The sequence below is a fragment of the Aquarana catesbeiana genome, linkage group LG03 (assembly GCF_042186555.1).
Source record: "Aquarana catesbeiana isolate 2022-GZ linkage group LG03, ASM4218655v1, whole genome shotgun sequence".
Classification (NCBI taxonomy): Eukaryota; Metazoa; Chordata; class Amphibia; order Anura; family Ranidae; genus Aquarana; species Aquarana catesbeiana.
The window spans coordinates 96,032,653-96,059,534 of record NC_133326.1 but is presented as its reverse complement, the minus strand read 5'-3'; the positions used below and the strand labels follow the sequence as shown (position 1 = coordinate 96,059,534).

Genomic DNA, 26,882 nt, shown 5'->3' with positions numbered 1-26,882 from the left:
GGAGGAGAAGCAGCACAAGGAGCCAATTAGTTTTGATGCAGTGCAAGGAGCATGCTGATAGGAGAGAGCCAGAGATGAGCTCAACAGCTTGTAGCTTCTCCTTTCACGGTCTAGGCATGGGGTAGGGGGTGGGAAGGAAACCTGTAAGTGAGAGTGAAACTGCAGAAAAGAAGGTCCAGGCCTCCTCCCCTGCTAGGCAGGAGTGTCCTGTGTAGCATAGCTGTAAATCCTAGGGCCGAATGGACAGAATATGAATCATTTGACAGGTAAAATGGCACGCATATGTATTTTATCTATGTACTTCACTGCTTGCCTGGAGTTCAGCTTTAATTAAGATAAAAACCTTTCAGTAAGGCCTCCTTCACACAGCCATGTAGCTGCATTCAGCTAATCAGCGGATTCCTGGGGCTGGAATGACAGGTGCATGTGAATAACGGTATTCCCAGGCTGACAGGAGCTGTCACTGTTCGCATGTAGCCACACACCAAGCAGTTACCGAATTTATCAGCGTATAACACGCACCCCAAGTTTAGGAGGGAATTTTAAGGAAAAAAACTTTTAGGAGGAAAGTTTAAGGAAAAAAATTTACATTTAAATGCCCATCAATGCAGCCTTGTCAGTGTCCATCTGTAGCATTGTCCATCATTGCAGCCTTGTCAGTGTCCATCTGCAGCCTTGCCCCTGTGTCATTTGCAGACTACTGCCGTTTAAAAATGGCATTGGTGCTCTCTACGGCTTTCGGCCGCTCTCAGCGGCTGTCAGTCGCTCTCGGCCATTCTCAGCGTGTCTTGGCCGCTCTCGGCGGGACTTCGAGAGCCACCGAAAGCCGCCGAGAATGGCTGAAAGTGGCCGAGAGCCGCCAAGAGCGTCCGCAAGCCACCAAAATGCTCACAATCGGTGGGGGATCGGCATATAACACGCACCCACGATTTTCCCCTGATTTTAAGGGGAATAAATGCGTGTTATACGCCGATAAATACGGTATTTGCAGGCAAGAATGGGTGTGTGAGCTTGGACACATCCAGGCCTGGACAGCCATCCCTAACAGCAGATAACCACTGGCTACAAGAGGACAGTGACGGCCGCTGCTTTGTACAGGATATGCGTCTGCTGCTTTTCGCATACACCTGTCAGTCCAGTCCCAATAATCTGATTCTTGCCACTGTAGTTTTGGTGAATACAGCTAAATGGCCCTGCAAATGAGGCCTAATAAATATGTAAAAAAGGTAATGAGCTGATTGGAGGTATATTTGCATATATCTACAAGAACAAATGCTGTTGTAGGTTTTGTTTTTCTTGCAATTATTCACATCCTGATAGGAGGAAGCTGTACAGCAGTGGACACCTTGACCAATTCTTCCCTTGAACAGTCAGGCCAGGCATTTTTTTTCTGCTGATGGTTATGGGTTCCCTTGAGATAAGATATGCATTGCAGGTGTCAGCTGTCCTCTATAACAAAGTACCAAATGCAGGCTGTATTCACTGATTGCCTACCAAATCAGCATTGTCTGCAACTTTGCTCTGCGCTAAGTGTCTCCTTCAGAGTATTTCCCAGCAGTGTTGCATCTGACACTGCAATATACACTAGTGGTCTCTCCAGAGTGAACAGTAATGATTTTTCCTGCCAGACTCCATCTTCCAGCTTATGTCCCTCTTAAAGAATAACTAAATCCAAGAACAATATGGTGGCTTCATTCGTTTTCATTTTCCAGGCTAAAAACTTTTTCGGCAAGTACAGAAAATGTCTTGATATTGTCACTTGCTGTGAAATGAACTGATGAAATGAAAATGAGCAAAAACGATTTAATCTTTCCTGTGTACTCTACTAATCGCCCCATCTCTCATGCAATAGTTATAAACAAAGACAGTCCAAATTGGTCCAATCCACCCAGCCCCATATTCTTTCACCCCGTAAGTGAGTGCATGGCCAACATTGAAATTGTATTATAGCCCATTCACATGGAAAGCCAGAACACTGTACAGGTAAACCTCAAAAAAGCAATTTATTGAGGTTACGTTTTAAAGTGCAATTTAAAAAATTGTAGAGGTGTCAGAAAGTGCAAAAAGTTAACTACCAATGTTTTGAGACCTCAGTGGGCCAGTGACAGGCTGTCTGTCACCTTGGGAAACTAATATGTCAGTGGATGTCTTTTTGCACTTTCTGACACTTTTTGTTTGCACTTTACAAATATGCACTTTAATATCATTTACAATTTACACTTTAACATCAAATTAAAATGTAATAGAATTTTTGGGGGTTCACACATGTGGTGTGCTGGCTTTCCATGCAAATGTTTGAAATCCAGTATGGGCGACAGCCATGGGTAACACCATGTTTGCCACCAGATTGGTATTCAAACATGTCTGCCTTTCTTCATCCCGATTACATGAGTCTCACAGGAACTGATCAGGACATATTTCTGGCAAGATAAACAGATATTTTCTAGACTTGTTGAAAGTGAGCAGGATGTGTGTTATCTTTAAGGACTGGTAAGCTGCAATATATTACATTTTTGTTCTTAGATTTAAATACTGTACTTTAAAACTAGAGGGGTCTCCAAACTATGGCCCTCCAGTTTTTCAGGAACTACAGTCATGCCTAGTCATGTCTGTGAATGTCAGAGTTTTACAATGCCTTATCATGGGACGTGTAGTTCCGCAATTGCTGGAGGGCCATAGTTTGGAGATCCCTGTCATCTGCCTTTTCTATTGCTAGCTCTGTTTTGTCTCTATAATTACACATTCTCTATCCCTTTCTCATGCAGCAATGAAGGAGATGATAAGAAAAGACCAGTTATCATTCATCGTGCTATTCTGGGATCTGTGGAGAGGATGATTGCAATCCTATGTGAAAACTATGGTGGAAAATGGTATTTTTTTATTTTATTTTTAGGAAATGCTTCTGTAATGTTATTAGAAATAAGAAGTGCTTATATAGAAAATGTTTCTACCTGAGTGCATTAATGTGCACAGATCTACTTGTTATGCTTCATGGACACAGTCACAAATTACCATACAATATGACTACATTTTCTCAATAGCTGTGGTGGCTGTACGCAAGTATACACAAATTTTAGCCGATACATGCATACGCCCTGTACACATGTAGTCACTCAGATTCTTGTGTGCATACAGATGCCGCCTTCTATTGATTTGTACAAGCTGACTAGTGACCGCTGTATGCTGCACCTGTCAATCCCTGGAAAAACAATTTGATCAAATTCTATGCTATACAATTCTTTGCAACCATGTGCACAAAGCCATAGGCTTTGCTTACAGTCGTTTGTGGCCATGTGCATGAAGCCTTAGGCTTTGTTTACAACCATTTGTGGCCATGTGCATGAAGCTTTGGGCTTTGTTTACAGCCATTTGTGGCCATGTGCATGAAGCCTTGGGCTTTGTTTACAATCACATGTTTTCATTACTGTGCATTGTTTGTTTTTCTTTAATTTGTAAGTAGCTTTGCAGTGTATTGTACCAGAAAGAAACATGATTTTAACATCAGAAGGTGTCGTGGCCCTTACCCCGTGAATCAGACGTTCGTGGCTGGAGCTGCCAGGAGCTGCATGCAGGCAGTTCAGTAACTCTAGCAGCAGCTGAACGAACATGGCTTCTTGTCTTAATATGACAGACGAGCAGGGGTAGGTGAGCGGCTCACCTGTGGAGTTACATGGGCTGCCTACAGGCAGTACCTGACCGCTCCAGCCACATAAACAAACAGCCAAATAACACAATAGATACCACAGCACCCATGTGAACAAGGCCTAAATGTAACAACATGCATAAAATACATAATGAATGGTGAAATGAATTTACCTGTAAACTTTCTACCAGCTGTCTGTGGCTATCCCTATAAACGGTCTGTCTCTAGATAACAATGACTAGAAAGGCCCTCTGTTCAAGCCAGTTAGTGCGAGACTGATGACATTGTAAGGTGATATGTCTTCAGGTCCAGTTGCAGACAAAGGTCTTCACATGGAATTCTTAAAGCTGAATTTCAGCAAAAACTTTTTGGACTGACATGGAAAAATGTAAGACTGTCAATTTTTTTTATTGCAGTCCATGACCCCATTAATGAGATTTCCATCTGCTTCATGTCCCTCTGACAGCCTATTACTGCAGGCCAAGAAACAAGGAGGGTCATAGACAGCGGTAATAACCTTCCCTAATCATTTTGACCTTTCCCCTTTTTGCTAAAAATTATGTTGTGTCCCTGAAGTACTCGGTGCAATATTATACAATCTAATATATCCTATAGAACTATTGCTCCTATGTATTAATTTGTCTAATCCCTATAGTTGTTAACCTGTATGAGTCTGATAAGCACAATAATATAACAAACACCTCTGCTTAGTAAACAAGTTACATTTATTTCCCAATAAAATAGGAATTTACTAAAACAGCAGAATTAGGAAAACTAACATAAAGGTACTACAGGAAAATTGCAATATTACAAGGCCTACACTCATAACACAATACAAGATTGATACTTAGCACATCCTCTCGGGCTGGTCCTCAGGTCTTAAAGAGACTGTTTCTCTGGCAAACATTTCTTTTTTAACAAACATACCTCATCCAGACCCCCCCCCCCCTTTGCCTGCCCAACTTTGCCTTTGGACGAATCACAGTGTCTCTGGGGCGTTCCCTCAACAGGCTATCATATGGACCGTCTTGCCATAACTGTCCTCTGGGGGGCAGTGTTGGTCCATGAATTGCCATCATCCGACCGATGTCAAATTCCACAAACACCTGGTCCCTTGATTTCCTGTATCTCACCTCATCCATCATCCCTGTCAGTTTAGCTGCCTTTGAAGCCTGTGTGCATAGCAGTTAATCAGGAAATTCCCATAGACAGATCGGAGCCAGCATTGTCATGCGCAATGGAAGCTAAACAGGCTACATTCCAACCTGGGTGGCAGCATCCTGTCCTCCCGGAAGTGTGAAACTTTCAGTCTTTCAAAAACCATGGGAGTCTGGCTTCTCTTAGGCATAGTAAGGAAATATATGTACAAACTCCAGAAATATGATATTCATGTTGAATTCCAACATATGCCGCTTTGCGCCTAAAGGGCGCATACCAGCCTTCTTCAGACACGGCTCCTATTGAACAGCCATAACTGTCTTAACGTGTGTTGCTCCCCAACATGTGTTTCCGAACCAGTACCTATGGAACAGTCCTTAACTGTAGTAACGTATTGCGTTTTTCAACAGGAACATCTATGGAACAGTCCATAAGGGTCTTACTGCGTGTTGCGCCCCCCAACACAGACCTCAGAACCAGCTCCTGTGGAACAGTCCATAACAGTCCTAACGTGCTGTGTTTCCCAAAACGTGCCGCTTTGCTACTGGGTGACACACCAACATCATTCTTTTGTGACAGCTTCCATGTCACCACTCTGTGTCTTCTTCTCTCCGATATCTTCAGGACGGGGTGCAGTACAAGCAAGGGGTGTCCATTCACTCACCATTCACCAACACACATTCAGAGCAACCTATCAACCAGCTTTCCGATATAGAGTCTCGAAGAGGGCCTTTGGCCCATGTTATTAGCATAAAATACACCTTTATCACACTATACCATAACATGAAATCAACCCATTACCATAATATATACATACATACATACATACCTATGATCCATCAGACTACACATCCCATTCCCAACCTCCTATACCTCCTCACTGTAGATACGGGCCGGGATTAGGCAGGTTCGCTCACAATGGCCTTTTCTACCACAATTCTGGCACGTCAGTGGTATTTCCGGGTACTGGCAGCAAAGCCTCTACCATGTATGAAGAGACCTTACCATCAATTCGTCCCTCCACTTGTATAGATAAATGCGAGACCTTCCTATACAAATGTCGAGTCCAACAACACATACCAACTTGAACCAATGATGAAACTGCAGCAATAATGAGTAATATTGTTCCCTTTATCTAACGGAGCATGCTCCTGTGTGTATTCACTGGCCTTGCCTGTGCCGAGTTTCAACCTCTCAGGTGAGACATCAACCAGGCATATCTCCCCCATACAAGGAAATTTTCACCCCATTGATGTGTCACCTGGCCAACCTCTAGTCTGGCCAACCGACACCTTATTATGTATAAGCGCCAGTCTCCTGGGTACCTGCACCATATTACTTCCGTTACGTCAATACATGTCATACATTAAAAACCTTTTCTTCTTTCAATTCCTCCCTCCAACAAAAAAACATATTTCACATTTCATGTTCTGACGGATTGGATGTGTATATTCCTTCCCCAACCTCCAACCCATTGCACATGTATTAATAGCATGTTTGCATTCTTCAGGAGAGACTCCGGCAAAAATGTTTCACAAGTCTTGTTGATGGGCACAGTCCTTCAGATTTAGCATTAGCCCTAAATTGTCCATAAGCAAAAACAAGTATTAAACTGAATCTTTTCGTTTGTCCCTTCTCTCCTGATGTTTATCAGAACAAATTTGCAGTGTAGTATGGCAGAAACAAACTGCCAACCAGATGAACATCTGTCATCCATGTTCCAGAGACCTCTCCAATCTCGCTCCACCAGGACTCTGGAATTGAAACACAAGAGCAGAATCAAATTCTTATCCATAATATCTGCTCGCTTGCTAAGTTTATTTACAGTTCCTTCCTTAGAACCCAGGAACTTAGTATTCCTGGCTTCTGCAACTCTGACCAAACTATCAACACAACCATGACCTCTTTAGGCTGAACCCACTCTAAAATGGATCCCCATGGTATGATCAAAAATTTTAAAAACATGAACTTGAACGTTGCTTCTCAAAAATTCAAAATTTTAAGCATTAAAAAGACAATGCATTATCTGTACTTTCAGACCTATGCGCTAACCCCCCTTTCAGGTGGACAAAGCGTACACCTTGTAACTTTTTCCACCTGAATGAACATAAAACAAAGAGAAAAAAAAACGAACTCCAGAGGCTAGAATGGCTTCTACCAACAACTCTTGTCTTAAATCAACAAAATGTATTCAGCTGCAGGATATATCCCATGACCATCTATTCAGCTGCTAATTGACGGAATAGCCAATTACCCCCCTTTCAGGCGGACTAAACAATAATTTCTCCACCTGAACAAACAAAAATAAAATGGATGACTAAACAACTACCAAAAATATTTAAAAAATTAAAAAACTTAATAACAAAAGAAATTAAAATTCTGGCCATTATCACACAAAAACATGACAAGACAACCACCATAAGACAATGACAAACACTCAACTTTTAACTAAAGACATCCATGGATTTTTCTCCTGAGAAGAGTAAGTGCTCATTTCCATCTGAAAGACAATTAGTTAATGGGAAAAACAAAAAAACAAAACATCTGTACCTCATCACAACATTTGTAACTTCACTTGTAACACTTGAAACCCTTAATGCCTAACTATTGTTTATCTTATTTTTTCATTGTTTGCAAACAATTACTAATTAATGAGCTCATGGTACCATTTGATAATCGATTATGCCTTTACCATAACCTAACCCCTGTTTTGCTAAATGTGCCACTGTTGTTCTCTCTTTGAAGAACCTGTAAACAAACACAGACATTAGTATCCAAACCAGTTTTATCTTCTTCCAAGGTCTCTGAAAAAGGAACACAAAGACAGTGATTACACACAGTTATCATGACAAGTGACTTTTTAAGTCCCCCAAGCCTTTTCCCATTAATTGTAATGTAGGGGAACATTTGCTATGTATAAGGTTTAGATGTGAGCGTCGTATATAAAAAAAATATGGCAAGGAGCATCCATGCAGCTCACTAAGTGCTGCTAACATTGTTTCCCCCAGTGCTACATTTGAATAACCATGCGGCTACCTCCATTTTGACTTTACGTAACTGTTCTCCATACTGATGATTTTCAGTCTGTAGTCTCCGCATTTGGGTCTTTAAAGGAAAATGGGTTTGATTACTATGGCCTCCATGCTTTGGGTTGCTACCCCATCGGGCAGAATACACTTCATAATGCCTTGGGGTCGTTTTGGGGTACTGCGATCTTCTTTTGATACCATTATTCGCTGCCCAACAATATTAGCGATGTGACCCCCCCCCCTTTTACACAAAAAACATTTGAGGGCTGGTCTCTCTGTATAGGCCCTTCTTTGAGCATACGGCAGTGGAAACTCACATTGCTGGACATTATTACTACAATTTACTATGCTTGGAATAAGCAGACTTTACACTTTCATCGTCTGAGGAGTCATCAGAAGTTTCAACTCCTGAATCACTTTCAAGCACAGTTATCGCACTTTTATTTACATCTCCACCATTGATTTCTGTCATAGCAACATCACTTGCAGCAATAAGAGCATCATCTGTTTTTTCTGCATGCTTCACTTCTATCTTTGCTGAGCACTGTGCATGTGCGGAGGGTACCTCCACCATTGCACATTCAGCTTTTGCATGTTTGGAGGATAACTCCATTATGGCTGCCTGTGCACCCTGTAATTCCTCCCTAAGCAGTGTGATAACACGCAAATTCTCAGCCTCTGTTTGATTCAATGATGCGATACATTGTTCCTTCAACATACATGTTTTTTCTAATTCATCTAATCTCTGTTCCAATACACACTTCTCAGTCACTAATTGTTGAATGTGATCAGCAACATTTGCATCTGCTTTTGCAACCATTGCCAATATATTCTCTGTTACACTTTGTACCTGTTCAAATAATTGTTTCCTCTCACTATACCATTCTAATTCTTTTTGTTCCGCAATGTCTTTCATCTTCATCAACATGCATATGGCATTGGCAATTCTTTGTTTCTTGCCTTTTTTGGAAGACTTTTTATACTCTATGGCATCATTATAAGTACTGCATTGTTTTAATAGATCATTGTATTGGCGTGTTAATGCATTCTTTTGTATAGACTCAAATCTAACACAGCCATACTTGTTAACAAATTCTTCAATGGCTTCCATTGATATGCTAAGTTGCACCTAGCTACACTGAAGTTGCTTACACAATGCCCACAGCTAGACAACAAAACACACACAGATAAAACTGTTTGAAAGCAAACTTTCACTTGTAGTTCCACAACCAAGAGCAAAAAAAACAAAAAAAAAAAAAACAAAAAAAAAACCAAATCCAAAAGCCGTTTAAAAACAACTTTGTTCCTTGCAGCTCTACAGCCTACAAAACACCAGGCACACTCTTAGTCAATGCCTTACCATAGTACCACTGATTTTCAACCTCTTAGATTGCAGGCCACATTGAACTTCTATTGGAACAGAGCGCTATTTCACACTCACGTGGGGACCAAATAAATAAATACACTAGTAATAAAATTAATAACTAAAAAAAAAAATGAAAATGAATAAAAAAAATAAAAATCTATATTTCTCCCACTTTTTCCTCAAAGATGTGTGGTTTGCCCTGTCAGTCTGCAGGCTACATCAGAACCAGGGGTGATCACTCCCTCTACTCACCAGCACCTTTCACTGGTTACAGGCCTAAAACACATTAACGATACAAACGTTTGACATATATACATCCATCAGCCAAAGATCTCACCAGGTTCTACGCGTCCGTCTCCCTGATGAAATATTTCACAGAACCTTCATGACCATCCAAGCATGGCTTCGGAATTCGCGAGCCAGTGCCAATCTTGTCCACACTAGAGATGATTTTCAGTTCTGGGTGTACTTGAGGATTTATGCTTATAGGGACTCAAGACAAAAAATACATTAGGTTTTTGTGGATTCTGTGTAAAAATAAAATTCACACTCTCTCTGGGTGCCAAATGAAGTAATCGGTGCAATATTATACAATCTAATATATCCTATATAACTATTACACCCATGTATTAATTTGTCTAATCCCTATAGTTGATATTCTGTAAGAGTCTGATAAGCACAATGATATAACAAACACCTCTGCTTAGTAAACAAGTTACATTTATTTCCCAATAAAATAGGAATGTACTAAAACAGCAGAATTAGAAAAACTAACATAAAGATACTACAAGAAATTGCAATATTACAAGGCCTACAATCATAACACAATACATCCTCTTCGGCTGGTCCTCAGGTCTTAAAGAGACTGTTTGTTTCTCTGGCAAACATTTCTTTTTAACAAACATACCTCATCCAGACCCCCCCCCCCCCCTTTGCCTGCCCAACTTTGCCTTTGGACGAATCACAGTGTCTCTGGGGCGTTCCCTCAACAGGCTATCATATGGACCGTCTTGCCATAACGGTCCTCTGGGGGGCAGTGTTGGTCCATGAATTGCCATCATCCGACCGATGTCAAATTCCACAAACACCTGGGCCCTTGATTTCCTGTATCTCACCTAATCCATCATCCCTGTCAGTTTAGCTGCCTTTGAAGCCTGTGCGCATAGCAGTTAATCAGGAAATTCCCATAGACAGATCGGAGCCAGCATTGTCATGCGCAATGGAAGCTAAACAGGCTACATTCCAACCTGGGTGGCAGCATCCTGTCCTCCCAGAAGTGTGAAACTTTCAGTCTTTCAAAAACCATGGGAGTCTGGCTTCTCTTAGGCATAGTAAGGAAATATATGTACAAACTCCAGAAATATGATATTCATGTTGAATTCCAACAGTCCCGACAAAGTAAGGAAAAATCTCCCCGTGGGGACACAGAATGCATTAAAGTATTTGTGAAGACACTGCAAAAATGCACACTAGCTAAATAAAATTTGCCGTGTTCTAGACTACAAAGCCTTCTTTCTATTCCTTTGTCCCATAGCTGGGGGTGTCTTTCAATTCTTAGCAGCTCGAGTTTTGACAGTGAGTCTCCTGATTTAAGCCCACAGTCAGACAAATCGAGCAGGGCTGGACAGGGGCATGGCGGCAAAGTTGACTGAGAGTACAGGTACACCTAGCATCACAAAGATCAAGGTTGCAAACCGAACATGTCAGCATGGATTTGCTCCTGTGCTTGGTGTAGTCAGATTGAAAAAGGGAAACAAGGTAAACTGTCAGGATCACCAGGTATTTTATAGCAAATAAATGAAAATTACAGAGGCTCAATGCCTTCCCAATGTAAAAAAAAAAAAAAAAAAAAGAAGTTTGGCGTTTGACTTTAAGATGCAAGATATGCTGGATAAGTGTGTCCTCCATATATGAATGCTTAGAGACCAATGCTGGCATATCAATGGTTCTCCCCTGAATACATGTAGTGTTGGTGTAACTTTTTTGGGGGGAAAGATGCAGGACTTGATGGCAATAAATAGAGGAAAGCGTTCCAAGATCCATGGAGTCATAAGTTCTAGGTCATCACATCCCAATATATGTAGAAAGAACAAACCATCCCCATGGGTTGGTGGGACTTTAAAAGTGACCAGGAACAATAAGGTTTATCAAAAATATAAAATTTATTAGAAAACACGTATAATGAGTAAAAGACTTCTGTCAACAATAATAAAAAGTACATCCATATTTTTACATATAAATGATATTGCATAGTATGTGCAGACACAAGCTAATTGGATGAACCCAACGTTTCCGGCTTGATGCCCTTCTTCAGCGTTTTTTTAACATCCAGAGCACAGTGTCTATTGAAAAAATATATACATACATATCGTTTAGTAAATTTATACAGACAATATAAACAATGTAGATGTATTTTTAAAACCATAAAGAGTTGCGTGGGAACACACATAATGAACAGCACAGATAACGTACCAGGTGAAAATGTTGCCCCCATAACTAGGAGGTAGAAAATATCTCAAAGAGTGGTAGGAAGAAGCTACTTAGGCGTGACCCCAAAATGCTCCACACAGATCCCCCAGCGAAGGTCCGCACAGACCACGGGTATAAGTCAGATCAAATGATCTGAAATGAATAAAACAAAATGCATAATAGTATAACGAAATATGAACCGATATGATGTAGACACAGTTAATAAAGTTCTAAAACATCAAAGCAGACTCCATAGGATAATACATACCCATGGAGACAGCATGTCAAAGATATCACCACACAGCGGAGGCACATCCAATGTTTGTGAACCAGCTGAAAGCGTATACAATGTTTTTCCAGCCCAGGCTGTATACCTGTAACGGTGCATATGAATGAGGAAATTAGAATATTTTTAAGCCAACCAGAGGGCCGAACAATATAGGCCCATAGATATCAGAGTGGCACAGGCTTACCTCCACTGGATGTAACGCTGTATGGTGTGCTGATGATCAGAGCCGTTGCAGCTGTGTTTGCATGCTGTGAACGGCTCCGATAAATACCCCCATGGCCTCTACAAATGCGCGACGGCATGAGGTCGCCATGACGCACGCTTGGTGGCACACAGAGGCCACAGAGCATGCGCATTACCCATGGTGTACGGACCAACTGTCCCTCAAGAGCAGGACGCCGCCCCAATGGGATGTGGCAGGGCCCTGCGCTCAGGGGACACCGGCGCATGACCACAAACAGGGCAGCAACCAGAGCTCAATACAGAGCCCTGATCGTGCCAAAGTAGTGGAAAATTATGAGGATGTCTCAGCGCTAACACGCGCCGAATATCCCCCAAGTGCGCCGGTTGGAGAGTCAAATGAAAGGACAGAAAGGGGAAACTGCACAAGCAGACAAACGAAGAAAGCGAGGGGCAAAAGGGAGCACAACCAAGAAAGCAGAATGGATAGACCAAAGTATAATCGCAAGGCATAAGAATATAGATTTACAATGATGTAGAGCAACCCAAACGCATAACAAAATACCTTCTTCAACAATGTAGGACATGATCCTAATATTTAGAAAGAAGGGGAAGATTGGTTATAAATAAAGGGGAAAGAGAGAAAATGCTAATAACCCGGCAAATATCAAAGAGTATATTTTTATTATTATTCTTAATTATTATACTTGATGGCAATAAATAGGGCTTCACAATATTAGGCTTCTGGCACATCAGTGAACATTTAATTTGTGCTGTGAAATCTCAGTCTAATACAGCAGGCAGGGGCAACCCCAGAGGAGCTGTGTAGTGTCATCGTCATCACTAATATATCATATGACCCTTTGGGGGAGATTTACTAAAATTAGTGCGCACAGAATCTGGTGCAGGTGTGCATGGTAACCAATCAGCTTCTAATTTCAGGTTGTTCAACTAATGCTGAGTTTCAACCAAAAGTGGAAGCTTCGCTTATCTGCCTTCTCTTCCCCTTCCGGTGCCACATTTTGGCACCTTTTGGGGAGGAGTGGGGGATCGGATACATGTAAAAAACAGGTACCCACTCCCTATTCCATGTAAGGGCACCTCTTCCATGTGAGGATGCTGGCACCTGGAGCCAGTGGACAGGTTTGCTTCGGGTGCCGACATCACGGGGTCCCTGGACAGGTAAGTGTCCTTATATTAAAAGTCAGCAGCTGCAGTATTTGTAGCTACTGACTTTAATTTTTTTTTTATTACATGCTGAAACTCCGCTTTAAGCTTCGACAGGAAAACCTGGAAGCTGATTTGTTTCTATGCACAGCCACACCAGATTTTGTGTGCACCAGTTTTAGTAACTCAACCCCTTTGTGTTTCTGCGTGTAGCAGCCTGGAGTATTGAAAGTCCTGGCTAAAAGAGCTAGCAGTTTCATACAGAAGGCTAAATATGAGCTTCATATGCTAAATATAACTTTTTATTCTGTTAGCAAAGCAAATGTTGAAACTAATTTTCTGGAGTATGAACTCTTTATATTTCTGTGTACTTTTTTTATTAGGCCTTTTTGGCTTTCCCCTCAGCAAGTCATGGTAGTCCCTGTGGGACCAAGCTGTGAGGACTATGCACAACAGGTAATTATTGCCGAGTATTCTATGCTCACACAATGACATACAACCAATTGGCAGATCTTGCTATTCCAGTCTACGTGTTTTTACTTTACATACTTTTTTTGTGTTGTATCAAAAGACCATTTCAGAAACCCTGGGCTTAAAGGATAGTTTCACACAATGAGCTTAAAGGACAGGTTCACCTTTGGGAACATGTTGCATGTTCCACCTGATCTTAGGGTGGAATATGTAACAAGTTCCCAGTGCTGCAGCCGCCCCACCCACCCCCCACATCCCTGTGGCAGCAGTATGGGGAGCAGCTCTCCGTACTAGCTGTCACCATTTGAAAACCGCGCAACCATGTGGGTCTCTGCCCACACGGCTGTGCCATTCATACAAACGGGTCTATGTGTCTAAATGAACTACAAGTCCCAACATCCTTAGCGGCTGTCGGCTTGTAGTTATCAATGAACTAGCAGGGTGCTGTGGAGCGCTATGGTAGTTTGAGAGTATCGGCTTACCCGTACCTGCATGGCATCAGCATTTTTACAGGCTCCTGCAACAAAAAATAATAAAATGTACTTTTTTTTTTTTTTTACCTGCAAAAAAAATGTGCATTTATTTATTTTTATTTTTTTGAAAAGTGAACTTATCCTTTTCATTCACTAATCTAACTCGGCAGGATAATGATCCTTATTTCAGCTTAGTCCAATGAGATTTGAAAACCCTCTAGTGCACGTTCTAAATTTTAAAGGAGAAATCTCACATGTTTGCTCCCCTAGCCACTTAAGGACCGGGCCTCTGAGATTTGGTGTTTTCAAGTTAAAAACAACAGTTTTTTTGGCTAGAAAATTATTTAGAAGCCCCAAACATTATACATTTTTGTTTTCTAACACCCTAGAGAATAAAATGGCGGTTGTTGCAATACTTTGTCACACCATATTTGCGCAGTGGTCTTACAAGCGCACTTTTTTTGGAAAAAATACTTTTTTTTAAATTAAATAATAAGACATCAGTAAAGTTAGCCCAATTTTTTTTTTTTATATTGTGAAAGCTAATGTTACGCCGAGTAAATTGATACCCAACATGTCACGCTTCAAAATTGCACCCGTTCGTGGAATGGCGACAAACTCTTACCCTTAAAAATCTCCATAGCCGAAATTTAAAAAATTCTACAGGTTGCAAGTTTTGAGTTACAGATGAGGTCTAGGGCTAGAATTATTTTTCTTGCTCTACTGATCACAGTGAAATCTCACATGTGTGGTTTGAACACCGTTTTCATATGCGGGCGCTACTCACGTATGCGTTCGCTTCTGCACGCAAGCGCGGCGGGGTGCGTTTAAAATTTTAATTTTCTTATTTATTTGACCTTTTTTTTTTTACACTGCTCTTTAAAAAAAAAATTTGTCACTGTAAACATCCCTTGTAATAGAAAAAAAAGCATGACAGGACCTCTTAAATATAAGATTTGGGGTCAAAAAGACCTCAGATCTCATATTTACACTAAAATGCAATAAAAAAAAAAAAAAAATTTCATTTTAAAAAATTTAAAAAATGGCTCTTTAAGAGCTATGAGCAGATGTGACTTTTGACGTTGCTTCCGTCCTGCAATGGTATGGAGACAGGTGGTGGCCATCTTCCCCTCACTTGTCTCCATACCCAGCAAGGAAGAGCATCCGATCATCTCTGCCGACGGCTCCGGTAAGTGGCAGAGGGCATCGGAGCGCGACGGGGGGGCCCGCTCCTTCCACCGATAAAAGTGATCTCGCAGCGAATACGCCGCAAAGACAACTATTGTCGGAAACCGGACAGCTGGCCAAAGAAGAGGATATCGGGGTTATCTAGCTGCTGCCATAACAACGATATTCCTCTTCAAAGTTAGGACGTATATCAGCGTGCGGCGGTCCGGAAGTGGCTAGGAGACCACATAAATTTAGTACTTTGTACTGTGTCTCTTACGTGCTTTGTAAGCCTAGCTTTAAGGTCAGGCATGGTGCACCCTGCACAACAACCCCCCCCCGGCTGTTCGACAACATAGCTAACAAGAAGTTGGATTCTGTGCTCCAAGCACTTGCCAGAGACAAGCGGTGGCAAGAAGAATGCAGATGAATGGGGCTAGTGTCAGTATGTAGCCGAGAGAAGCACCATTTATCAAGCTTGCTAGCTCCTTGCTAGCTACATTGTCAGATCACTGTGGGGGGGGGAGGGCGGTTACCCTGTTTGACCTCACAGCTAGGCCTAAAAAGCACAAGTACTACATGTACTCTTTCCCCTAAGGACAGAACACTGAAAAAAGTGTCTTTTGGTCCAATCATTTCCTTAGTGACCACTGCATGTTTCTGTACCCAGACTCAGAATTACTTGTCACCATAGGTTGCTTTTAATGCTCATACACACAGGCTTTGACTCCTTGCAATTCTATTTTTTCCTATAAGTGCTTCAGTGAGCATGTAATTGTTAAAGAAGAGCTCTTGCTTATTTTTCTGCTAACTGTGTTTTTTGATGGTCACTCAGGTGTGCAAAGACTTTTTTGATGCTGGTTTTATGGCTGATGTGGATTTGGATCACAGTTGTACATTGAATAAGAAGATACGAAATGCTCAGCTGGCTCAGTACAATTTTATTTTAGGTAATTATGAATGATTGCCGTGTTTATGTAAACATTTTACCTATACTATGCCTTTCCAACCAAGTCACAAGGGATGAGGCTTATATTACCAGGCATTTTAGTGCAAGGAAGAGCTTGCATCTACAGAAGTTTATCATCTAAACAAAGCTTGTAAGCAAAAAGCAATGTATCCCTTCTATGGGCTCATTTACGTATGCCTGTGAATCCGAATTCCTGTGCAAAGGGGCCATCTTCACCCATGTGGGATTCATGGGTGTTCATTCAGACCCGTGCTGGCAGCCTGTTCACATCGATGACAGGCAACCAGCTGCATGAAAGACAAAACCAAAGAAAATTCCTAGATCAACTCTCAAGCCAGTCTGCTACCAACCACATTATCTAGTTTGCATTAAAAACAGGGGTTTTGTTAGCACACATTTGCAAATACATGCGTAAGCTGCAGAGCCACTCCAAGGCATCCCAGTATTATCTGCTGTCCTAGCTCTTGTTTATTTCTTTGAGAACCTCCATAGTAGAAAACACATGCATTCTAATAGCTATATAGAGGGCAGGTGAGCCTTGAGGTAGCCCACCCCTCCTCAAAGGCACAGGGGTGCAGATACATATACTGTGTGTATGTATATGTACAGCGGGGAAAATAATTATTTGATCCCCTGCAGATTTAGTAAATTACCCACTTACTGTAATCGCTTATCTAGGTTGGAGTCCATGGCGCAGAGATGTACGTACACCCTTGCAAATACACACAGCCCACGGTAACAAAGAGATAAGCTACCTGGGCTGTGAAACTGTGCACGGGGGCTTGACAGGAATTTGCCAAAGGATAATCGAAGTAAAGCCATAGTCAGGGATTCCAGGAGTCAGAATAAACAGTAAGCAGAGCCAGGGTCAGAATCCGGTGAGTCTTGGAACACTGGAACCTTAGGCAAAACAGGAGACAATGAACTGACAAAGCCCTCAGAGTGAGGCAGTGTTTTATACCCAGCTGATTGGATAAACTGCCTCAACTGAACCAGGAGTGACAGGTACTAATTGCAACAAGATCCAGTATGGATGGAGTATGGACCTATTTCATGCAGAACTAGGCAAAGCTGGAAAGCAGGCTGAAGGGAACTGAGGTGTGGCTCAGAGACAAAGTAACAGGAGCACTAAACAGGCAGTCATAGGTTCAATACCTATTTGAGCCACTTGGGGCGTGACCATGCATGGCACGGTAGGGACCGTTACAGTTCCCTCCCTTAAGGAATGCCCTCAGAGCATGGAACAGCCTATTTCCTTTGGGCTTTCTTTGTTTTAGAAGTTGCAGCTGGGGAGACTTTCGTCACTCGCACGGCTCTTTCAAAAATCTTCACGTCCTGCTTACGGACAATGGTGCCATTTGAGACATACGTACAGTCAGGAGGTAGCGGGGGACACAAGCACAGGTACTTCAAGCGGGGACACAAGCACAGGTACTTCAAGCGGGGACACCGGCAGCGGAACGTCAAGCGGCGACACCGGCAGCGGAACGTCAAGCGGCGACACCGGCAGCGGAACGTCAAGCGGCGACACCGGCAGCGGAACGTCAAGCGGCGACACAGGAACATCAAACTGGGTAGCAGGCACTGGGACATCAGGCTGGGGCACTGGAACTTTAAGCTGGATAGCGGGCAAAGATTCAGGGTGACAGGAAGGATCCTAGTAGTACCCACTTGCTGAAACTTTGGCCGAGGTGGACAAGTTGGGCAGAGAGAGATAAGGTGCCCTCTTACTGCACAATAGAAACCGAGTCCACAGCTTCTCCTTTGCTCTGTCTCTCCCTTAGACCGCTTGGACTGGAAGGACCCGATCTCCATGGGTTCCACATCATCCAGGGTAGGAGTGGGTAAAACCTCAGGAGCGTCTAGGTTTAGAGGCGTTAGGGCTTAATAACTTGGCACAGACTGGGATGGCTTGGAGTCGTATCTGTACAGGGTATTCCTGTCCCTGGGTACCTGTAGGCCACATGAACTAGGAGCAGACTTGGAAAGACTGGTTTTCTTACAAACTATAATATAAGAGTCCAGAGCAAACATAAAAGCCTCCCAGCTGTCTAAGACTGGACTCCTCTCCTGTAATAGCTGAAAAGCCCATATCTTGGTTAGCCCAGTGAGCAGGTTGATGGATGCGCGAACCTTTATAAAGTCAGAGGCATAGGTCCTAGGCTTAAGAGCGAACAACAGCTCGCAATCATCCTAAAATTCAAGAATGATGCACGATTCCCATCAAACTTCTCAGGCATCACAACAAACGGTTCCAAACATGCAGGTTCCAGGGTTGGGCGTACTGTGCCTTTTAAACAAGCGGACTTCTTTCTGCAACTCAGCAACGGCCTGGCCCAGGCTGGAGATTTGCAGAGCAAGGGACATGAGCATCCTGTACATCTCTGCGGACTCCATGTTGGTCAGTTCATTATGTAAGGGCTTACCTAGGTTGGAGTCCATGGCGCAGAAATGTACGCTCACCCTTGCAAATACACACAGCCCACGGTAACAAAGAGATAAGCTTCCTGGGCTGTGAAACTGTGCACGTGGGCTTGATAGGAATTTGCCAAAGGATAGTCGAAGTAAAGCCGTAGTCAGGGATTCCAGAAGTCAGAATAAACGATAAGCAGAGCCAGGGTCAGAAGCCGGAGTCAGTCTTGGAACGCTGTTACTAGAACACTAGAATGCTGGAACCTTCGACAAAACAGGAGACAATGAACTGATAAAGCCCTCAGAGTGAGGCAGTGTTTTATACACAGCTGATTGGATAAACTGCCTTAGCTGAACCAGGCGTGACCGGTACTAATTGCAACAAGATCCAGAGTATGGCCCTAGTATTTCATGCAGAACTAGGCAAAGCTGGAAAGCAGGCTGAAAGGAACTGAGGTGTGGCTCAGAGGCAAAGTAACAGGAGCACTAAACAGGCAGTCATAGGTTCAATACCTCTTTGAGCCACTTGGGGCGTGACCACGCCTGGCCGTCTGCATGGCACGGTAGGGACCATGGCGCTTACAAAGAAATGCTGGATTTATCATTTTTATCATAGGTGTATTTTTAAATGCTAGAGACCGAATATAAAGCCAAAATCCAGAGAAGTAAAAACACATAATACAAATGTTCTAAACTGAGTTTCGGTTCAGTGAGTAAAATAGGTATTTGATCCCTTACCAACCAACAATAATTTTGGCGCCCACAGGCTGGTTACAGTATGTGTTCATGTGGTACACAGAATAGTCCTGTCAATTTAAGAAGGTGCTCCTAACAACAACTCGTTATGTGTATAAAAAACACCTGTCTACAGAATCTTTCTTCCATTCAAACCCACTATCATGGGCAAGACCAAAGAGCTGTCAAAGGTTGTCAGGGACAAGACTGTAGACCTGCGCAAGGCTGGAATGGGCTACAAGACCATCGGCAAGAAACTTGTTGGGAAGGAGACAACTGTTGGTGCGATTATTCGCAAATGGAAGAAATACAAACAAAAAAAAAAAAATCAATCGCGCTCGCTCTGGAGCCCCATGCAAGATTTTGCCTCATGGGGTGAGGATGATCATGAGAAAAGTGAGGGATCAGCCCAGAACTACATGGGAGGAGCTTGCGAATGACCTCAAGGCAGTTGGGACCACAATCACCAAACAAAACTGTTGGCAACACAATAGGCCACAATGGATTGAAATCCTGCAGCGCCCACAAGGTCCCCTTCCTCAAGAAGGCACATGTACAGGCCCATCTGAAGTTTGCCAATGAGCATCTAAATGATTCAGAGAAGGATTGGGAGAAAGTGCTGTGGTTAAATGAGACCAAAATTAAGCTCTTTGGCATTAACTCGACTCACCCTTTTTGGAGGAAGAAAAATGCAAACAAGGCCCCCAAGAACACCATCCCTACAGTCAAGGACGGAGGTGGAAACATTATGCTTTGGGGCTGTTTTTCTGCTATAGGTACAGACCGACTTTGCCGCATTGAGGGGCCAATGGACGGGGGCATGTATTGTAAAATCTTGGATGAGAACCTTCTTCCCTCAGCCAGAACACTGAAGATGGGTCTTCCAGCTTAATAGTATTTCATAATACCACATGAAATGGACCTGAAGTGTGCCCTTGTCTGATGGACGGTATGCCAAGATTAGAAATTAATATTTTGTGAAGAGAAATGAATTTGAGAAATGCCCTGAAAAGGGGATGTGAGGGTGGGTATCGCGCAGAGGAAACCGACAAAGACCACAGGCAAGTGGGCTGGTTAAAGACCCCCCGGGCTCCTCCCATAAATTCAGACCACCATACTGGCCTTCATTTATATATATATATGTATGTATATATATATATATATATATATATATATATATATATATATATATATATATATATATATATATATATATATATATATATATATTTCTACACACAGTGGCGGCTGGAGTTTTAGGATGGGGGGGCGCCAGACCCCGCCCTTCCTTTTTCACCCCTCCCACTTTCCATAAGCCCCACCCCTTATAGAATCCACCCACTCCATCCCCTGTATTCCACCCATAGTGTCAGGAGTATACAGCCCTAGTATCACAGGACAGGAGTATACAGCTCAGCCTCACAGATCAGGGTATAAAGCTCAGCCTTACAGATCAGGGTGTATAGCTCAGCCTCACAGATCAGGGTATGCAGGTATACATCATCTGTCCTGTATACAGCTAGCTATATACACCCACCTTCTTTCCTGTATATAGAAACCTTCCTCCATCATCACTGACTACAGATATACATCATCTGTCCTGTATACAGCTATATATATATATATACAGTAACAGGACAGATGATGTATATCTGCAGTCAGGATGGTCTCTATATACAGGAAGGAAGAAGGTGGGTGTATATACCTTTATACATTACAGGACAGTTGTAGTCACAATTTGTGAATATTGTGTAGTGTAACGTAGTCAGTACATGGCATGGCAGAAATCCCCAAAATCATGTATTGCAAACGAGACATGATGTGGCACACTCACTGACACTAGCTGACACCCTGATGAGCCAGTCCTTGTATAATGCACCCATCATCGCCATCCCCATATTATACACCCCTCATCATTGTATAATACACCCGTCATCATTATCCTCATCATTGTATAATACACCCATCGTCGTCGTCATCATCATCATCATCATCATCATCATCATTGTATAATACACCCATCGTCATCATCATCATTGTATAATACACCCATTGTCGTCATCATCCTCATCTTCATCCTCATCATTCTATAATACACCCGTCATCATCATCATCCTCATCCTTGTATTACACCCGGGTTCAACAAACAGTTGAATTCTAAATTCCAAATTCTAAAATAGTGGATGCTTCTAATTTAGAAGCATTAAGGACCAGCCCTGGTTTTGAGATGACCCTTCTCCTTTAGCCTAGGTTCACACTGATGCGATGCGGGAACCAGCGCTGGTTCCCACATCGCATCTCTCCCGCAGGCAGTTCACACTGCCCTCTGCAAACCGCTGCGGGTGTCATTACAATGTTAAATTCTCCAATGCATACTCCCAACGCACACGTTCCTGTACAAACGGCTGTATCTTAGATTGGGTGCTGAAATGACCAGCGGCTGGAACCAACTGCAATCATGAGAAGGAAGTGTCACCAGCACACCAGGATCTCCAAAATTGAGTCCAAAACTTTAATCACATAGTATCCATAAATAAAAGCTTTTATTTTTTTAAGCTATATGATTAAAGTTTTGGACCCAATTTTGGAGATCCTGGTGTGCTGGTGACACCTCCTTCTCGTGATTAAAATGTGACACCCCCAGATCGGTTCACAGATCGCAGTGTGAACTCGCACAGGAATCAGATCGCATAGGTGAGAACACCCATGCGATCCAATTTCAGTGTGGGGGAAAAAAAAATCCCTGCACTTTCTTTCCTGCGAGTTCAGCTATACAACTGTATGGCTGAACTCCTATCTCACAGACATCGCATGTGATCGGCACTGTAGGCGGGTGCGAATCACATGCCATGTCTTAGATCGCAGTAGTCTGAACCCGGGCTCATAAACTTCCTCCAGTAGGTAATATGAGAACCCAACAAAACAAATGGAGGGAAGTAAAGGGTTAACCTCCTCACCTGATGACAGAACATTCACTGCACACTCAGGCTCAGCCATGTTTATGGCTGGGACAGTATAACTCTAACTGGAGACAAGTTCAACAAATGGTGAGATAGCTGAAGATAGCAGAGCTCCTGACAGAGGAAGCTTTGGTGTCTCTCCAGCAATAAATAAGGCTGAGCCTAGTGTGCAGTCAGCTCTGTTATCATGTGAGTGAAAGATTTACTTCCCTCCATTTGCTTGTTGTCACTACTAAAAGAGAGGATGAGCTGCTCAAACTCCAAGTTCGCCCCTGCATCTATACAGAAACACTTCTCCTCTGTCCATGCCTTGTCACTGCCCTGCATAGGGGCTTAGCTCTGCCGTTGCAGAGCCGCACTGGCAGTCTCAGTCCATCGATTTGTGTGCTGAAGAAAGCACCGCCCACCGTCCTCCGATCCCTGCCAATTAAAATACAGGAAGGGAGGACAGAAACAAATTGGTGTAGAGTGGTATTGTTTGCGCCCTGCACACGCCCTAAACGCGGGCAAATCAGCTTCCCAGCTTGCAATCAGCTGATATGCAAGCTGGGAAGTTTCCCATAGACCTCCGTGTTGGCACCCGGACACTCTTAAAGGGCACTTTTTTTTTTTTTTTTTAACAGCTTGGGGGGCTGCGCCTATGCGCCTCCTATGGGGGGGCCATATAATAATTATATACATGGCTCAAAAAAATGAAAGGAACACTTTTTAATCAGAATATAGCATCAAGTCAGTTAAACTCCTGGTATATTGATCTGGTCAGTTAAGTAGCAGAGGGTGTTGTTAATCAGTTTCAGCTGCTTTGGTGTTAATGAAATTAACAGGTGCACTAGATGGGCAACAATGAGACAACCTCCAAAACAGGAATGGTTTTACAGGTGGAGACCACTGATATTTTTTCCCTACTCTTCTGACTGTTTTTCACTGGTTTTGCATTTGGCTAGGGTCAGTGTCACTACTGGTAGCATAAGGCAATACCTGGACCCTATAGAGGTTGCACAGGCAGTCCAACTCCTCCAGGATGGCACATGAATACGTGCCATTGCCAGAAGGTTTGCTGTGTCTCCCGGCACAGTCTTAAGAGCATGGATGAGATTCCAAGAGACAGGCAGTTATTCTAGGAGAGCTGGACAGGGCCGTAGAAGGTCCTTAACCATCAGCAGGATCAGTATCTGTTCCTTTGTGCAAGGAGGAAGAAGATGAGCACTGCCAGAGCCCTACAAAATGACCTCCAGTAGGCCACTGGTATGAAGTGTTTCTGATTGTTTGGTCAGAAACATTCACGAGGGTGGCCTGAGGGCCTGATGTACTCTAGTGGGCCCTGTGCTCACTGCCCAGCACCATGGAGCTTGACTGGCATTTGCCATTGAACACCAGAATTGGCAGGTCCGCCACTGGTGCCCTGTGCATTTCACAGATGAGAGCAGGTTCACCCTAAGCACATGTGACAGATGTGAAAGGGTCTGGAGAAGCCATGAAGAACATTATGCTGCCTGTAACATCGTTCAGCATGACCGGTTTGGTGGTGGGTCAGTGATGGTCTGGGGAGGCATATCCATGGAGGGACACACAGGCCTCTGCAGACAAGGCAATGGCACCCTAACTGCCATTAGGTATTGGGATGAAATTCTTGGACCCGTTGTCAGACCCTACGCTGGTGCAGTGGGTCCTGGGTTCCTCCTGGTGCATGACAATGCCCAGCCTCATGTGGCGAGAGTATGCAGCCACTTCCTGGAGGATGAAGGAATTGATACCATTGAATAGCCCCCATGCTCGCCTGACCTAAATTCAATAGAACCCCTCTGGGACATTATGTTTTGGTCCATCCGACACCGCCAGGTTACAACTCAGTCTGTTCAGGAGCTCAGTGATGCCCTGGTCCAGATCTGGGAGAAAATACCCCAGGACACCATTCGTTGTCTCATTAGGAGCATGCCACGATGTTGTCAGGCATACATACATGCACGTGGGGTCCATACAAACTACCGAGTACCATTTTGAGTTGCTGCAATGAAATTTTGGCAAAATATATTGGCTTGCTTTATAATTTTTTTCACTTTGATTTTTCATGGTGTCTTTGAAATCTAGCCCTCTATAGATTGATAATTTTCATTTCCATCAAATGATGTGGCATCCTTTTGTTCCTAACACATTACCCAGTCCATATCCATATAGATATCCAGCATGATATTTTTCCCCATTGAGACCTGATGTGTTTTTTTATATATATATATATATTATATTGTTGTTGTTATATCTGTGTTACTCTCTCAATTTCTATTAGGTGCAACTATTGTATTTGGAGCCCCAAATAGCAGGAAAATTCCAACAACTGTCCTAATCCCCCCCCCCCACTCCGTGACAAACTAAAAATACAACATTTTGGCTCCACATAAACTTTAAATTCTAAACTCTGTGTTTTAGGGGAAATTCTTCTAAATGCTTGGCTCCATTAACTAACAAAACTTTTGTTGTTTTAGTGGTCGGCGAGAAAGAGCGGTCAAACAAGGCAGTCAATGTGCGGACCAGAGATAACAAGGTGCATGGAGAGGTACCTATAGCTCTAGCTATAGAAAAACTCACAAAGTTAAAGAAGTCGCAAAGTAAAAATGCAGAAGAGGAATTCTGAAGACCAGATAATAGGGAAATGCACTACCTTTCAGGAATCAAATGCTGCTAATATCTCTGTAAAATATATATTGCCAATAAATAGAACTTTGGTCATTTATATTTGAAATGAAAATTTTAATACAATTTTGTAGAAATTTTCCTGCTAAAACCCCTTTCTCTTGGAGATCATATCACTAGGGTAGCTGAAAAATATGAGACTGGTATTAGCATCAACTTATTCACTGTCCCAAAAACAAAATATCCATTTTACATGGGCACAGCCTTTTAGCACCTTACACATGGGGCTGTCTAGGAGCAGATGCATTCCTTTAGGTGTTTAGTGCACCATGGAGGGTCAGGTGTAGTGTCCAGCTTTGCTGACAAAGTCTATGGCAAGTTGCGGCTGGATGGGGCTGTACATTGTACAGAGTGATACCAGCATGTAGGGCCCTGTGCATTCAAGGATGAAGGTCAGCACCACTCAGTACAGCATCCAGCGGTAGCCTTCCACAGGGCCGGCGCTAGACTATTTTGCGCCCTAGGTGAGACCAGCGCCCATCCCAAAAAAAAAAAAATCAAAATGAATTCAATAATTTTAGCACCAGAACTCCAGGTGGAGGGATGGAGCCCGGTGGACAGGAGAGGGGGTGCAGCCAGGTGGGGGAATGGAGTCAGGTGCAGGAATGGAGCCAGGTGGAGGGATAAGTCAGGTGGATAGGAGGGGGGTGGAGCCAGGTGGACAGAAGAGGGGGGGTGGAGCCAGGTGGGAGGATGGAGTGCTTCCCCCCCCCCCCCCCACCACCACCACCACCACCACCACCACCACCTGGCCTTGGGGCACTTATTTCCAGCTCCCTCCACATGTCAGGCAGCAGGTGGCAGTCGGTGTCACCAATTCCAAGATCACACACGAGAGACCTCCTCCAGCTCCTCCCCTGTTCAGATCAGCTGAACATTCGGTTCCACCCCTGGGCTCCAGAGGCTGGCTGTGGAGAGGCTGGGTAAGCAGCGCGGGCTGCAGGAGCAGCTTTGCTTTGGGTTCATCCAGCTCCAAGACAAGTGGCTCGGTGGCCTCAGCCCAGTGTGTGTCTTATGGCCAGTCCAGACCTGGGTGGATCCATCCTGGCTGTCTCTCTCTCTGTGCACAATGCCGCCCGCCCTGCTCCTCCAATGGCTGCACATCACTCAGGGAGGGAGGCAGGCAGAGAGCTGACACCCACAGCTACATCGGCATGGTCGCCCCTGGCTCCGGGGAAGGGGGTGGGGGGATCTGCCTGCACATTCTCCCCGCCCAGCGACTCTGCAGCCAGCCAGATGGCGCTGCCTCCCGCTACACTCTGCACCGCACAAGCCACCACCCAGCAGGGGGGGATCCGATCCTCTGGATGGGACCCAGTGGCTGTGGTTGCACCCCTAGGCAGCAGTGCACCCTAGGCAGCTGCCTAGTGGGAGAATTGGCCCTGGCCTTTCATAGACTTTGACATGCTGCTTGCAGTGGGGCTGGATGCTGCACCTGCCTCTTCCGGGCACACCAAAAAGCTGTAAGGGCCTAGATGGCTCCATGTGCAAGGGGCCTTAAAGTACCGGTATAATTTTCTCAAACTTTTGCTAAATCACTTACCTCCTAGCAACACTTACCCCCTACGCACAGCTGCTTAGTTCCTATAGATCCAGAGCCGCTATAGTTTACAGCCTGTCTGACGAAAATATTGTTAGCATTACCCAATTGTACTTTTAAATTGTACATTTATAATAAAGCACAAATAGCACTGTCTGCTCCCAA

General features: G+C 43.6%; 1 protein-coding gene across 3 annotated transcripts in view; it reads left to right on the top strand.

Moving 5' to 3' along the window:
* The window catches only part of TARS3 (threonyl-tRNA synthetase 3), a 100,226-nt gene extending 73,344 nt beyond the window's left edge, over positions 1 to 26,882 (top strand). For all 3 annotated transcript variants that reach the window (XM_073618844.1, XM_073618843.1, XM_073618842.1), the window contains 4 exons: positions 2,766 to 2,870; positions 13,685 to 13,757; positions 16,248 to 16,362; positions 24,970 to 26,882. In XM_073618844.1, coding sequence (XP_073474945.1) covers positions 2,766 to 2,870; positions 13,685 to 13,757; positions 16,248 to 16,362; positions 24,970 to 25,118 — 442 coding nt within the window. In that variant the 3' untranslated portion in view covers positions 25,119 to 26,882. The remainder of the gene's footprint in view (positions 1 to 2,765; positions 2,871 to 13,684; positions 13,758 to 16,247; positions 16,363 to 24,969) is intronic.